This window comes from Petaurus breviceps, unplaced genomic scaffold (assembly GCF_028583685.1).
Source record: "Petaurus breviceps papuanus isolate PSGF00001 unplaced genomic scaffold, PetGlider_PUasm1.0 90804, whole genome shotgun sequence".
NCBI lineage: Eukaryota > Metazoa > Chordata > Mammalia > Diprotodontia > Petauridae > Petaurus > Petaurus breviceps.
In genome coordinates, this window is record NW_027187348.1 from 11,876,561 (window position 1) to 11,892,662 (window position 16,102).

The following is a 16,102-nucleotide window of genomic DNA, read 5'->3' on the forward strand; positions in this document are numbered from 1 at the left end:
GAAGTTATGAATTTAATTGATTATATTTTTGTTTTTCCTGCATACATATTAGACTATCCTTTTCTTCCATGTTATGTTTTTCTTTGGAAAATAATTTGGTTATCTAATTCTTTATATACCCTTTCTACCAGTATCTCATGTTGAAAAGCTTTAAATGTCTTCTTTCCACTTCTGCTACCATTTGATATTTCATGTATCAGGCAAACATTATATACCTAGCGAACACTCAGTTTTATGAAAATGATCAAGAATATATAACCTGGCAACTGTGGGAAGATTATTTCCTTAAGTGTTAATGTAAATGTATTTTTTTCCTATTCTCTAATAAAATGACTGCATATGTTGTTTAGCTTTTAAATTCTTAACACAGTTTGAATTGTATTTCATTTATTTATCAAGAAAACTTTATTTTCAGTAAACCTTTACCCTGGTATAGATGTGACAGCTTCTTATTGATAGTGTTTAAATTCCTCTGTTGGGTCAAAAAAGAAATATGATAATTTATATTAAGTTGAATTCATCTCTGAATATATTTTTTTCTCTAGCTTTTGTTTTCATATTTACCTCAGTCATCTTGTAATTTTAATTTAAATTAAATTCCAGAATGAAAGAAAGTATGGCATATTGGAAAGATGATTTAAAGTCAGAAGATCTGAGTTTGAGTTCTAAATCTGACATTTACTGGGACCTTGAACCAGTAATGTAACCTTTCTGGGCCTCATTATGTTTTAATGTAAAATAAGAATAATAATATTTGTACCACTCCCCCCCCCAATTTATTTATTTATTTTTAGTTTTCACCATTCATTTCCACCAGATTTTGAGTTACAAATTTTTCTCCCTGTCTTTCCCCTTCCCTCCACCCCAAAATAGCAAGCCAGTTACTGAATACCCCCTCCCCCAATCTGTTCTCTCTTATATCATCCCCCATCCCCCACCTAACTTTCTAATAAGGCAAGATGGATTTCTATACCCCAGTGTGTGTATATCTTATTTCCCAGTTGCCTATAAAAACAAAAAAACAAAAATTTTTGAACATTTGTTTTTAAAACTTTGAGTTCCAGATTTTTTCCCTTCTCTCCTCACCCACCCCCACTGGGAAAATAAGCAATTCAGTATAGGTTGTACATGGGTAGTTACCCAAATAATTTCCATAGTAGTTATATTGTGAAAGACTAACATTTCCCTCCATCCTATCCTGTCCCCCATTTATTCTATTTTCTCCTTTGACCCTATCTCTTTTCAAAAGTGTTTGCTTCTAATCACCTTCTCCCCCAATCTTCCCTCCCTTCTATCATCCCCCCTCTTAGAGGTCCCCTTTCCTGTAGGGTAAGATACCCAATTGAGTGTGTATGTTATTCCCTCCTTAAGCCAAATTCAATGAGAGTAAAGTTGTCCCATTCTCTTTCACCTTCCTGCCCTTCCCCTTCATTGTAATAGTTTTCTCTTGCCTCTTTTATATGAGATAATTTACCCTGATATATCTTTCCCTTTCTCTTCCCAATAAATTCCTCTCTCATCTCTTAATTTTATTTTTTTAGATATCATCCCTTCATATTCAACTCATCCTGTGCCCTCTGACTATGTATACATGTACATACAAATGCCCATACTCACATATATATTTATATACACATCACCCTCCTATACATACATATATATGTATGTATACATATATGTATATACACATTCCCTTCAACTATCCTCATACTAAGGAAAGTCTTATGAGTTACAATTATCATTTTTCCATGTAGGAATGTAAATAATTCAACTTTAATAAGTTCCTTATGATTTCTTTTTCTTGTTTACTCTCCCATGCTTCTCTTGCTTCTTCTATCTGAATGTCAAATTTTCTATTCAACTCTGTTTTTTTCATCAAGAATGCTTGAAAGTCCTCTGTTCCACTGAATGACCATATTTTCCCCTGAAATATGATACTCAGTTTTCCTGGGTAGGTGATTCTTGGTTTTAATCCCAGCTCCTTTGACCTCTGGAATATCATATTCCAAGCCCTTCTATCCCTTAATGTAGAAGCTGGTAGGTCTTGTGTTATCCTCATTGTGTTTCTACAATATTCAAATTGTTTCTTCCTGACTGCTTTCAGTATTTTCTCCTTGACCTGGGAACTCTGGAATTTGGCTATGATATTCCTAGGAGTTTTCTTTTGGGGATCTTTTTCAAGAGGCGATCGGTGAATTCTTTCAATTTCTATTTTACCCTCTGGTTCTAGAATATCTTGGCAGTTTTGCTTGATAATTTCTTGCAAGATGGTGTCTAGGCTCTTTTTTTGATAATGGCTTTCAGGTAATCCAGTAATTTTTAAATTCTCTCTCCTGGATCTATTTTCCAGGTCAGTGGTTTTTCCAATGAGATATTTCATATTACCTTCTATTCTTTCATTTGTTTGGATCTCTTTTATAGTATCTTGATTTTTCATAAAGTCATTAGCTTCCAATTGCTCCAGTCTAATTCTGAAGGAATGATTTTCAGTGAGCTTTTGAGATTCTTTTTCCATCTGGCAAATTCAGCTTTTTAAGGCATTCTTCTCCTCATTGCCTTTTTGAGCCTCTTTTGCCATTTGAGTTAGTCTATTTTTAAGGTGTTATTTTCTTCAGTCAGCTTGTTGACTCTCTTTTCATGATTTTCTTGCATCATTCTCATTTCTCTTCCCAATTTTTCCTCCACTTCTCTTATTTGATTTTCTGAATCCTTCCTGAGCTCCTCCATGGCCTGTAACCAGATCATATTTTTCTTGGAAGCTTTTGATGCAAGCAGTTCTGACTACTTTGTCTTCCTTCCATTCCATGCTTTGATCCTTTTTGTCTCCCAAAATGAATCTATGATCTGATTACATTTCCTCTGCTTGACTTTTGAGCTTTTTGCCTCGGTAGAACTCTCCCTCTAGATTGCAGAGAGCTTTGTCCCAAATTTCTGGGGTTTTCACAGTTGCCAGAGCTGTTAGGAAGGCGCCGTCTCTTCAGCTCCCACAAGCTCTGGCACACTGTTCCACACACCCCAGGACCTCCACCCAAGACAGGGATCCAGATCCAAGCAGGTTAAAGCAAGAGTGATTATCCTCTGAATGGTTGCTTGGTCCCCCTACAGTCTGCAGGCCAGGAACTTTGAAAGCAACCATGCAGCAGCAGCTACAGCCACTGCCATGTCTCTGCCACCCCTCGCAGGGGCCAGACTGCCCTCTTCTGTCCTCTTGTTCCAGCAGAGTTCCACACTGACCTTTTACTTTATCTTTGGCGTTTATGGGTTGAGAAGTCTGGAAACTGCCACAGCTGCTGGTGCTTCACTCTCCTGAAGTTTGGTGGCCACCACTGGTCAGGGCCACCCTGGTGCCAGAACTGCGCGTCTCACTTGGGACTGTGCTTGGCTCCCAGCTGGGTGCAATCTTCCTTTCCTGTAAGCCTGCCAGGCTGCCTTCAGTGGGAGATTTGTTTCTCTCTGTCACTTTGTGGGTTCTTAGCTCTAAAATTTATTTAGAGTCATTTTTTTTACATGTATTGGAAGTGATTAGAGTGGGAGCTCACACCAAGTTTGTGCTTCTACTCTGCATTTGGCTTTGCCCCCTGTACCACTCTTTATCTCAAAAAGTTCTCTTGAGAAAATTACTTTGTAAACCATAAATGTCCCACAAGCTGTTATTTTAAACATTTCTCTCACATCAGTAGTCTAATTTATTCATTAGTGTAATAGGTTCCATGTTTCTGAAGAGTATATAGTACCTATTACTATACCCATATGGTTTTCTTGATTACATACATAAAGTGTAACTAACCTCCTTCCCATCAGAAATAAATAATACCTCTTTAATGGGAACTTACATGAATCCTGGTGTATTCATTAATACTGATATTTTAAGGGAAATCTTTAATAATTATCTGACATTACATTTGGGAATATAATTAATCACATTTCACATTTGGATTTTCCAGTTATTATTGTTTTGTGCTAAGAAACTTTTTTAAGTTATCTGTTTATGTAGAATAGTTGTTTCTTTAAAATTTTTAGCTTTAGGGGCAGCTAGGTGGCACAGTGAATAGAGCACTGGCCCTGGAGTCGGGAGGACCTGAGTTCAAATCTGGCCTCATATACTTAACACTTACTAGCCATATGAGCTTGGGTGAGTCATTTAACCCCAATTGCCCTGCCTTCCCCCTCCAAAAAGCAAAAAAAAAAAAAAATTTTTTTTAGCTTTTTATGTAAAGAATAAATATGGAGGGGTAAACTAAAATAAAATGCATTTGTGGAAGAAGTAAATGGTTTTGTTGTATACATCTTTGAGAAAATGAGTTAGTACCTTCTCCCAAAGAATCTGCTTTTCTAGTGAAATCACTTTGACAGGCTCTCCATAGGAAGTATGAGAAGGGGTCCATAGACTTAATTTACCAAATGGGACTGGTTTCTACCAGAAAGTTTCGTGTGCTCTAATGGGTTTTCTTCTAAGGGTAAACCTTTCCTGTTTTGTCAGTATGTGTTCTTAACAAGTTTCTAGGCACGCATCACCATTCAAAAGGTTTGCCTCAGCCTTGGCAATGTGGCTTTGAGGGATTTAGGGCCCCTCAAGGACTGAAGTACAGGACAGGGTCCTCTAGAAAGAATTCATTAACTGAAACTGAAACAATCTTTAAGTTGGCAAAAGTTTATTTTTATGCTGTTCAATGGGCAAAAGTTCTTAAGGAACCTGTGACCTTAGAGGGTACAGTTAAAGTGTATATAAGGAAAAACTATGGTAAAATGTGCCAAGTATGCTAATTAGGTGATTCAGGGCAGGATTAGGGAGTGGTTAAGGAGTGGTCAATTTTTAAAGGAACATGCACTTTTTGCATCTCCTGTGCCTGCATTTTACCCAGAGTTCACCAGGAAAAGCCTATGGGCTGGGGTGGGACAGAGGCACAGAGAGGTATGGTTTTTAGGTCACTAAGTTAACTAGGCCTGACTGAGTATTGCCCAGTCTGCCACCATTCAATGTCTTGTTTGACAAGATAGATGAAGGGAGTATACATGTGTCTTAAGTCTTGGTTACACATAATGAGGAAGGAGTCCAGGATGCGTATCATGAGGTAGGGAGTTGGTATAGATAGTCTGATGGGTACCAGATATCTTTATTTACCTAATACAGTACAGTACAAAGCCAGTTCAAACTAATAATTCCTATAGGTGCAGTTTGTTACTATACCATGGAGAGAGATCAGTGTTTTACTGGGGCCCACTCAAGTGTAACTGCTAGCCATAGTGTCCTTCGGCGGGGGAGGAGTTGCCAGGGATAGTGTTTTGAGGCCAGGAGAAAATATGGTCTTGGAATTGGGGTCTGAGCACAGGCACTCAAGGACCCCATCACTGGCATTCAGCAAGCTAATTTGAAGCTATAGATCATATGTTCATGGAACTTGGAGGCTTGATTGTGGCATTTGACTCTTGATTTCATTGAAAACAGTTAAATCTTGTCAATTGGAATAATTTTGGAGTACACTTGACTTTTTAAAAAATATTAAACGTTACTTATCTTTTGCAGGGATTTTCCTTTCTTAACCGGTACCTAAGTCTCCGTGGACCTTGCCAGGAATCATTTTATAACCTGGGACGCGGCCTTCACCAACTGGGGCTAATGCATATTGCAATCCATTATTACCAAAAGGCCCTTGAGCTCCCTCCTCTTGTTCTAGAGGTATTGCTGTATGTTTTCATCATTTCAAAACTGAATATCCAGTTCCCTTTTTTTTTTTTTAAAGGAATTTAGTCAGCCAAATTTTATGGTATAGTCAGTATAACACAATATTACAGCTTATGTGATTGAAATGATTCTCTATTCTTAAACTTTTTCCACGTCAGGTTTTGGCAGCATTTGTTGGCATTGCATGGCTTGAGAGCATGCACAGTGCAAAGTGAGCATACTTTGTGCTCAGAACCAAGGCTGCTGTAAAGTTATATGATGCGAAATGAATAAGCACTGCCAGAAACACCTCAGATTCATTATGTATTTGATTCTTAATTAATTTTTGGTCGTTGCACTTTCAGAAACCTTTTACTTTGACCAAATTTTTTGTGACCCCATATCATGACCCACAGTTTAAAAAGTGCTACCTAGGTTAGATATGTTTATTGAGAAATACATTTTAAATGTATAGGTCTTAGAAATCTAGTATACTGGGAGGTTCAGGAACATAGAGATTTTGAACTTATGATGTGGTAATACAGTAGCAGCTGGTGGACATCCAGCCTAATTGCATATAGAGTCATTATTTGTTTTGAAGAGAAAACATAACTTCTCTTCCTTTTTGCAAATATGAGGAGTCGTAGAATTTTATTTTTTATATTTGCAAACCAACTCTTACTTTGAAGATAAAACATTGACAGGGAAAATATTGCTTCTAGGTAATGATACATTTTTGAACCCATAAAGAACCATATAGGTATTTTCCACTTTAGCTCAGTGCATGTATATTAGGTGGAATTCAAAGCATAAACAGTAATTCTATCCTCTTGAATTCAGTTGCTGAGTTATTTGGAGAGTAGTTTATGATTTGGAGAGTAGTTTTTCACACATTGTTTATTTTCTAAAATATCTTAAGACGGAAGAAATAGGATTTTTAACTGTTTAGAGGTGAACTGGGTTGTCTTCCACTTAGGTACATCCTACCTCCTTGATTCTTTGCTACAAAGATTTTATATTTAGTAGACAGAAACTTGTTTTTAGATAAGCTTAGCAGTAACAAACCCTTTTCCAATCATTGTGTATGGTAGACAGATGATGAATCAAAACTTAAAACAGATACTACCATGAGATCAGAGAGCTTGGACCACTTCGTTTTGCATTTCACAACCTTGAATCCCTGAGAAGTAAGGTATCTTGCCCAGTGTCTGTCACACCCTAGGAAGGGGCAAAGCCATGATTTGAAGCTGCATCTGATCCAATTCTCTTTCCAACTAACACCACACGCTTCTTAGAAAGAGTCAACAAAATATCGAGATTCCCATTTATTAGATAAAAATAGTCTTTTTAATATGTATAACTTTAGCAAAGTATAATAATTTTTTAAAGAAAGTTGCTGTTGAGAGAACTAATCTTTTAAGTTTTCCCAGGATAGAAATATTGGTGCTTGAGTCCTAAGAAGTGGACAGTCAAAAAAAAAAAAAAAGAAATGGACAGTCAGTTGTAAGTAGCAATTTCTGGTAAAGAGTTATAAGGACAGGGGTGGCCAGGTGGCTCAGCGAGTAAGAGTACTGGCTCCAGTGTCGGGATGACCTGGGGATCAAATCTGGGCTCAGATACTTAGCACCACACCCAGAAATAACTGGCTGTGTTACCTTGAGCAAGTTACTTAACCCCGATTGCTTAAAAAAAAAAAAGTTATAAGGACTATGGAATGGCTTTTGTAAACATTTGATAAAATTATGATGGGGAAAACATTGATTTTATAATAATTTTATAATACCCAAGATATTAAGACCTTTTTATATGGCATTAGCGACAGAGTGATCTTTGGTTAAAATAGACATTTTCCTGAAATAGCAATCCAGACTTTAGCCTTCACAGGTTGGGGTGCAGTGATAGTCAAAATTTAGAAATATGTAGTGTATCTGGCAAGTCCTTAATAGAAGTGTGTGATGTCTGTACAAGATCCTAGAGGCCTTTGGTGGCTTGAATACTATTAAAAATTGTTTGATGATATAAACATTTAAAGTTTAGGGGAAATGATCCCCTTTTTTGCTAAATAAAATTTTTTTACTGATGGCCTGAATTTTACCAGCTAATTTAAAAGTTAACTTTCTAAAACTTCATTCTTTGTTCGTTGTTCTCCTAGGTGGCAGTACCAAATATAATGGATTTTCCATGTTTCTTCCCTTTTTTGTCCCAGGGTATTGAAAGTGACCAGTTAGATTTGCGAAGAGATATTGCATACAACTTGTCGCTGATTTATCAAAGCAGTGGAAATATGGGAATGGCTCGAAAGCTGTTGTATACCTATGGAACTATTTAAGTTATCTTGGCAAGAAATGGAGATTTTATGCAACTGCTATGAACCATCATTTTGCTTTATGACTCAGGACGGATTATTTGGTCACCCTTAAGGACCTTAAGGAAATTATTATTTTGGCATTATTAAACATTGGGAAGTGTTCTTATAAATAAGTACAAGTGTATATATGTTTTAAAATGTCTGATAATGCTGTTTGGAATGTAACTTTCTGTGTTTCCCCATGGATTCCTGTACACATCCTAGATTTTTAAACTTCTTTTTGGGACAGACTTTATCCATCCTTTAGTAAACCATGAGAAAGCATCTCTCAACCTATTCTGGGCAGTATTAGATATTGAACCAGTACTTTGTATTCAAGTCTGCTCTTTTTTCTGTGTTCCTTGTTAACTTCTGAGGTGCTATTCAAAGACAATGTTTCTAAACATACTCTCTTAACGAAGGACTTGAGAAGCTACAAATGTATTTTTAAACACGTCTGTATTACACTGCATTATATATTGTGATTGTTGTTCAGGCAACTGTTCCTTAGGTACTTTTTGTTTCAGCTTTTTTGTTTTGACTCTTGGAGAAGCCAGATTTCCACACATGTTCAGTAAATCAATATTCCCTGGCCAAGGAAAGATTATGCCCATAAGACAAAAACAGCCAGGTGCTTTAGTCCCCCAGTGCAAAATTAATGCAATAGGTTTTTTTGTTTTCTCAGTTTAATTGAATTTTTCACATTTATGCTGCCCATTGATATCTTGTTAGTTGTCTGTTATCAAGGTTGTGACTGTTTCTGTGAAAGAGATACCACTCTGGCAAAGACTGGGCCTGTACTGGGGAAAGGGGGAATCACAGCTGCTTTGCTTGTGGCTTTGAGGAGGAACATCAAGGTGCTATTTCAAGGTCACTGTGATGATTGGGGAAGCTGTTAAACTGGTTAAGGTTAGAGACATTGGAATATTTCATAGATAACGCAAAAGATGAAATAAAAAGACAAAAATACTGATATAACTTGTGATCTTAAATATTACTGCCTGGAAATCTTACCAATGCTTTACTGATATGCACTTAACTTTTCTAGTTTAGAAGCAGGACTTTTGTTTACTGAATAAATGTGTCATATTTTGGGAAAACAATGTGTAAATTGAAATTTAATAAACTATTTTTTGTAAAAAAAAAAGCTTAACTCATTTTTAAGTGTTTTTTTTAAGTCTGCTGTTCATTTAGGAAGCTAATTGTAAGAGTTAGTTTCAACATCTTACATGTACTGCTATGTCTTCATTAAATGTTGAAAAACTCCAAAGAAACATCTGATATTTATAGCATTGATCTAAGACTATTATGTAATAATCTGTTCTACCTTTATAAAGCATCTGATGTTTTCCCTGCTCATTGATCCTTTATGTTATTTGAACTTGAAGCAGCAGCTGTGATCTATCACAAACGTCATGCTAATCTCTGTTTTTTCCTTCTAGAATGGAAAAGGGGAGATACATCAACACTGGCCGTTTGTTATTTTTCCCCAGACCCTTATTCTGTTAATGATCTTCTTTCCTATATGGCTTTTACCCACTCCATCTTTTCCCCCTTTCTTCTGTGTTTTCTTATTTTAGTAAAACATTTCAGGGATCCAAAGTATAAGAGCTAAGATGGGCCCTAGAGCTTTGCTTGCCAAATTGCCTAGGACACACACACACACACACACACACACACACACACACACACACACACACACACACACACACAAACACACACACACACACACACACACACACACACACACACACACACACACACACACACACACACACACATATATATGTCTTAAACTATGGTAGAGTGGAATTAAAAAAAAAAAGGCAAAGCTGTTTAATATAGCTCTCTTGCAACTATTGTCAGAAACATGAAAAAGGCTTGGCTATCTTGCTGCCTTTTCTACAGCATTCTTCCATGAGAAGAGGCTCCCTGTACTGAGTCATGTAGAGCATTTATGCAAATTCACATTTGGCTTTACAATTCTCCAGAAAGCCAGGCAGTGATTTTGGAGTTGGAGAGTTCCCTCCATCATTTATTATAAATGGAACACTTTTTAAATGCTCTTAATAATTGTACTTCAAGGTTTGCAAAGCACTTTATAGATATTTAATGTAACCAGTAGTAAATGTTGATAAGTTCATAGAGTTATAGAACTCGAGTTGGAAGAGCCAGTAGACACCCTCTAGTCCAACCCACTCATTTTACAATTGAAGGAATCAAGGTCCCTGGGAATGAAGTGACTTGCACAAGGCCAAGAATAGGCAGTAAATGCTAAAGGCAGGATTTGAACACGTCTTCTGACTCCAGAACCAGTGATTTTTTCCTACTGAAAATTCTACTCTTCCATGAAATGAACTATAAAAATCGGCTTAAGGAGTGGAATTAGATTTTCCGTAGTATAGTTAACTTTTTCTTCCACTCTGGGAGATACCAGTTTATCTCATGTGCATGTCTCACTTCCCAGACTAATAGTTGGCTGAAACCCCAGTTTATGTCAATTGAAACTTCTCCCCATTAATAACTTTATAAAATGAGAATCTTTCCCATTGGAAATATTTTAGTTCTAAGGCCAAATAAAAACCATAGTTATTGTAACATTTTTCCTACAACTTAGTTCAAGCACTTTCTATTGTGTCTCCTAGAAATACCTATTTATGAGGAAAGCAATGATATACGTTGGGAGACAGTCTGTATCCTGAGACTTGAGACCTGGTCTTGGTCCCTGACCTTTTCATGATTCTCCCAAGGCCAATATATCCTGCCTGGATCTCTGTTCTCCTACTGCCCTTGGTGCTGGCAGCAGGAGTATGCTAGAACCAGCTTGTACCAGCTCACGAAAGCTAATTGTTCAATTGTTGGTGTGAGCATTTTACAACTCAGAAATTGGCGATACATACAAATCAGGATTTGATTTACTGTTTTTTGGCTGTCTAGATTTAAGAAAGTGACAGGGAAAACGTTAATAATGCAGATAAAACTTAAAAGTGTATCATGATATGTCTTTTTTTCCATCAAAGGTCTATTTAATATTTACCAACACAGCCCTGCCGGGCATCGAGCTCCCCAAGGGCAGAGAGTGCCTTTTACTTTACTTTGTGTCCCCAGTGCTTTACAGTGCCTAACACACAGTAGGTATTTTATAAAGGTTGATGATAATAATCATACTGTTATTTTGTTATTAGTCTCTGTTCCTTTTAAATCCCTCTTTGTTCTTTTTTAGTCCTTCAGTTTATTTTCTTTTTATGGTAGCTTAGAAACAGGGTTGGTTTCATTGTCTAGTTCTTTGCTGATAAGTACTTTATTTTACTGTCTTGTTTATCTTGTTAAGAGTGTCAGCAGCTCAAATATGCTTGTTCACCTTTGAGTTGTTTTGTTGGAATGACTCAAATGCTCTTTTATTGAAGTTCCACATCATTTTTCAATGAGAATTAGGTTCAGCTTTTCAAGATATGCCATTTGGGGTTCTAGCTTGAGCTTTGCTTTCTGGAATATCCTATTCCATCCTTTTCTCTGATTTCTCATGGTTGTGGAGTAATCCAGGGCTATTCAAATTGGTATTCTTTTATAGCTGAAGGCCTTTCAATTTACTGCCTGCAGAATTTGTTGTTTAGCATTAAAAGGAATTTCAAACAGGATTTTTTTCTGGAGGTTTAATCAGTACTTTGTGGTATATATTCAAAAGTTCCGAGAAGTTTTCTTGGATTATTAAAATTTACTATTCATGTCCTATTTTTTTTCCTTTTTTCTCCTTGTCTCGGTAATAATTTCCGAGTATTCAGATTATTCTATTTTCAAGGTCAGTTGAAGCCTATCTAGAATTCATGTATTCTTTCACAGTTGTCTTTTGCTTATCTTTTGACAAATTTTCTCTCATTTATTTTTTAGATCCAAATCTGTCATCTTTTTCAGAACCTCTATTGCTTTGTAAAGTTTTCCATTATGTCTTCTAAGTTATCTATTCTATTTTGTCTTTATCATCTTTGCTTTGTTATCTCTGATTTCTGACCCAATATCCATCCCAATATCTTCTTTTAAAGATTTTATTTGTCTTTTGACCTACTTTCAAGTTTCTTGTTATTGTTCCATGTTCTCTAGGGAATCTTCAGTCTCTTTTTTTCATTAGAGGTTTCATTTTCCTTCATAGTAAAAAATTTGACAAATGTTAAATGGACTTTAAACTTTTTCTAGTCATTTTACCTTTTGATTTTCAGTCTGTCAATCCAATAATCATTTATTAAATGTCTACTGTGCACCAGGCACTGTGTTAAGCACTGGAGATACAATTAATAAAAAGACCCTGCTCTCAGGGAGTTTACAATCTAAAGGGGGGGGGCAGGAAAGGAGGGTCACAGGCTGCCAGGGGATATCTTGTTGGCAGAGTTGAAACCAGACAAGGCAGCGGATGCAAAGTGCAGTGAGCTGAGTCCAGTTTCTGCCCTCTATAAAAGAAGGCATTGGTAGGAGTTTGGTACTCTGCCCTCCAGCTCCAATTAGAGAGGAGAGGAGGCTAAGGGAGATAATGTCAGTCAGGGCTTAAGTTAGCAATATGGTTGTGAGTTTAGAAGTAATGAACTTATCCTGGGAGGGACATCTTGTTCTGCCACCAGGTAGGGCAAGAGATGGAAAATGGAGTCAATCAACATCTATTAACTGTCTACTATATGCCAGGAAGATACAAAAAGAGGCAAAAGATAATCCCTGACCTCAAGGAGCTCAAAGTCTAATGTGGGAGACAACAACCAAACAAATAAGGTACAAATAAGCTGTATACACAGGATAAATGGGAGCTAACAGAGTGAAGGCACTGGAATTAATTAAGAGGGGTTGGGATAGGTTTCCTTTAGAAGGTGGGACTTAAATAAGGAAGCCAAGGAAGGCAGTAGGAGGAGATGAGGAGGGAGAACATTCCAGGTGTGAGAGACAGCAGGAGTGGAAAGATGGAGTGTCTTGTTCCTGGAACAGCAAGGAGGCCAGTATCATTGGATGAAAGAGTTCGGCTGAGGGAAGAAAGTGTAAGAAGACTGGAAAGGTAGGAGGGGGCTAATTGGAGAAAGACTTCGAATGTCACCCAATTCTGTATTTGATCCTGGAGGTGATATGGAGCCTCTGGAGTTCAGAGTTCTTTCTCTGGATGTGGATAGGATTTTCCATCAAATTATCTTAGATCATTGTATTACTGAGAAGAACTAAATCTATCAAAGCTGGTCAAAGCAACATTGTTACTGGTACTGTGTACAATGTTCTCCTGGTTCTGCTCACTTCACTCGGCATTAGTTCATGTAAGTTCAGGTTTTTCTGAAGTCCACCTGGTTATCATTTCTTATGGAACAATAAAATTCCATTACATTCATGCACCACAACTTGTTCAGCCATTCCCCAGTTGGATGGGCATCCCCTCAATTTCCAATTCTTTGTCACCATCAAAAGAGCTGGTATACATATTTTTGTACATGAGGATCCTTTTCCCTTTTCTTTGATCTCTTTGGGATGCAGACTTAATAGTGGTATTGTTGGATCAAAGGGTATGCACAGTTTTATAGCCCTTTGGCATAGTTCCAAATTGCTCTCCAGAGTGGTTGGGTCAGTTTCATCAAAATCTCCATCAAAAATGCTTTAGTGTTCCAATTTTCCCACATCTCCAATATTTATTATTTTCCTGTTTTGCCAGGTTAACCAATCTGATAGATGTGATGTGGTACCTCAGAGTTGTTTTAATTTTCCTTTCTCTAATCAATAGTCAATTAGAGCATTTCTTCATGTGCTTGTAGATAGCTTTAATTTCTTCATCTGAAAACTGCCTGTTCATATCCTTTGACCATTTATCAATTGGGGAATGACTTGTATTCTTATAAATTTGACACAGTTCTCTATATATTTTAGAAATGAGGCCTTTATCAGAGACACTGGCTATAAAAATTGTTTCCCAGTTTTCTGTGTCCCTTTTAATCTTGGTTGCATTGACTTTGTGCAAAAATGTTTATTTAAATGTAATCAAAATTATCCACTTTGCATTTCATAATATTCTCTAATTCTTGTTTGGTCATAAATTCTTCCCTTTTCAATAGATCTGGCAGGTAAACCATTCCTTGCTCTCCTAGTTTGCTTTTAGTACCACTGTTTATGTCTAAATCATGTACCCATTTTGACCTTATCTTGATATGTGGTGTAAGATGTTGGTCTATGCCTAGTTTCTACAATACCATTTTCTAGTTTTCCCAGAAGATTTTGTCAAACAGTGGGCTCTTATCAGAGAAATATTGACTACTCTGTCTTGTGCACCTACCAGTACCAAGTAGTTTTGATGATTACTGCTTTATAATACAGTTTTAGATCTGGTATGGCTAGGCCACCTTACCTTCCATTTTTTTTTTCATTAATTCCCTTGATATTCTGGACCATTTGTTTTTATTTTTATTATTATTTTTTCTATGAGCCTTGAATAATTTATAAATTAGATTTATAGTCTATGGAAAGTCCAGGTTGCTAAACCAGTATATTTGGGAAATGCTGTAGAGGCAGTTTGATTTGCTTTTAGGAAATCATTTGACAATTTCTCTTGCTACTCTTGTGGACAAAATGGATTTTGAACTGCTTGTATTAGTGTTTAATGGTTATGTCAGTTTGATGAGAGGTCTCTAGAAAAGTGCTCCAGGGATCTTATGCTTGACCTTGTGTGGTTTAATATTTCTATCAATAATTTTTTAATCAATTTTCTCTTTAATATTTTATCAATGGCTTGGATAAAGACATAAATGTTTTGCTCATCAAATTTTCAATGACACAAATTTAGGTGGGCTAGTTAAACACTGAATGATAGAATCAAATATCAAAAGGATCTTGAAAGGTATTGAGAATGTTGGGCCAAATCCAGTAAGATGAAATTAAGGAAAAATGTCTTACACTTATGTTAAAAAACAAAAAACAAAAAACACACCCAACTTTCTAAATACAAGATGAGGAAGTATGGTTAGAAAATAGTTTCTTCAAATAAAAGATTTGGGAATTTTAGTGAATTGCAACTTAAATATTTATCTACAGTATTAGATGGCACCCATGAAAGTTAATGTGATCTTGGGTTGCATTCAAAGGGGTATTAGCTAGAATTATAAGCTGGTGATACTCTGTCAGACCATATCTGCAGCATTGTATTCAGTTCTGAATCCTGTGTTTTAGGAGGGGCATAGATAATCAGTTCAATGTCCAGAGGAGAGCAGTTAGGATGGCAAAAGGCATATATAATCATGTCTTATTGGAATTGGTTTTATGAACTGAGGGAAAGGCAGTATGGAGAGAGGGTAGGCTCCATCGCCTGGAACACATGGGCTCATGTTCAGCCTCTGATTTTTACCGTGTGACCCTGGACAAATAACAAATGAAGCATCACCTGGTTGGCAAGATTACACAAAAATGACCTCCAGATAAGATGCGAGTTATCCTGCTATATAAAACCCTACCTGGTTCAATAATTGCCTTTGTGTGTGCCTAGCTTGTAAGCCTCTTATGGATAGGAATTTAACCTTGGACATCTTTTATGCTTTGTAATGCCCATCCTAGCCCTGGTCACATAGTCCTCAGGTATCATTTGGCTGATTTTTTTTATGGGTAATTTCAATAGGGAGTCCTCATGCAATAATTTAAACATGCAGTGGATGGCAGTAAAGCCCCATAGACTTTAACATATGTGAGCTAGACTGTTTTCCTAGTACAGGGTGCACTACAACCTGGCAAAGTTTTAAAAAAAATCATTCGGCTTGAAGAATGTTTTTATTTAATCTGAAATTAAAAAAAAATAGCTTTCTCAATATTCACCGGTCATACCCCCTGTTCTTCCCAGTCATTTGTGCCCCCCTGCCTCCTCCCGCTCCTCCATCAGCATGCAAAGAGCGACCTGACATACCAGGACTATCTTACTTTTGCTTGCCTAATTCCCAGTCACAACAGAAATATTGACTGGTTCAATGAATTACATTGTAATAGTATCCCAATAAATATATCAAATGTTAAAAAAAAAAAACTACTGCAGTCAATTAATTATCATGCACCAAGAATTTTACTGCTTTTTGCTCATACAGCCCAGGTAAGCAGGTATA

General features: G+C 36.7%; 1 protein-coding gene across 3 annotated transcripts in view; it reads left to right on the forward strand.

The window, feature by feature from the left end:
- GTF3C3 (general transcription factor IIIC subunit 3) overlaps positions 1–9,156 on the forward strand; it is a 45,946-nt gene extending 36,790 nt beyond the window's left edge. Inside the window, exons 18-20 of one of the 3 annotated variants that reach the window (XR_011164862.1) lie at positions 5,525–5,677; positions 7,869–8,756; positions 8,867–9,156. Coding sequence is in view for 1 of the 3 variants with exons in the window: in XM_069070164.1 (XP_068926265.1) it covers positions 5,525–5,677; positions 7,869–7,991 (276 nt within the window). In the remaining 2 variants the exon portion in view is untranslated. Of the gene's footprint in view, positions 1–5,524; positions 5,678–7,868 lie in introns of all 3 variants that reach the window. The other 2 variants (XR_011164863.1, XM_069070164.1) reach the window with 2 other exon arrangements.
- The last annotated feature ends 6,946 nt before the right edge of the window (positions 9,157–16,102 follow it).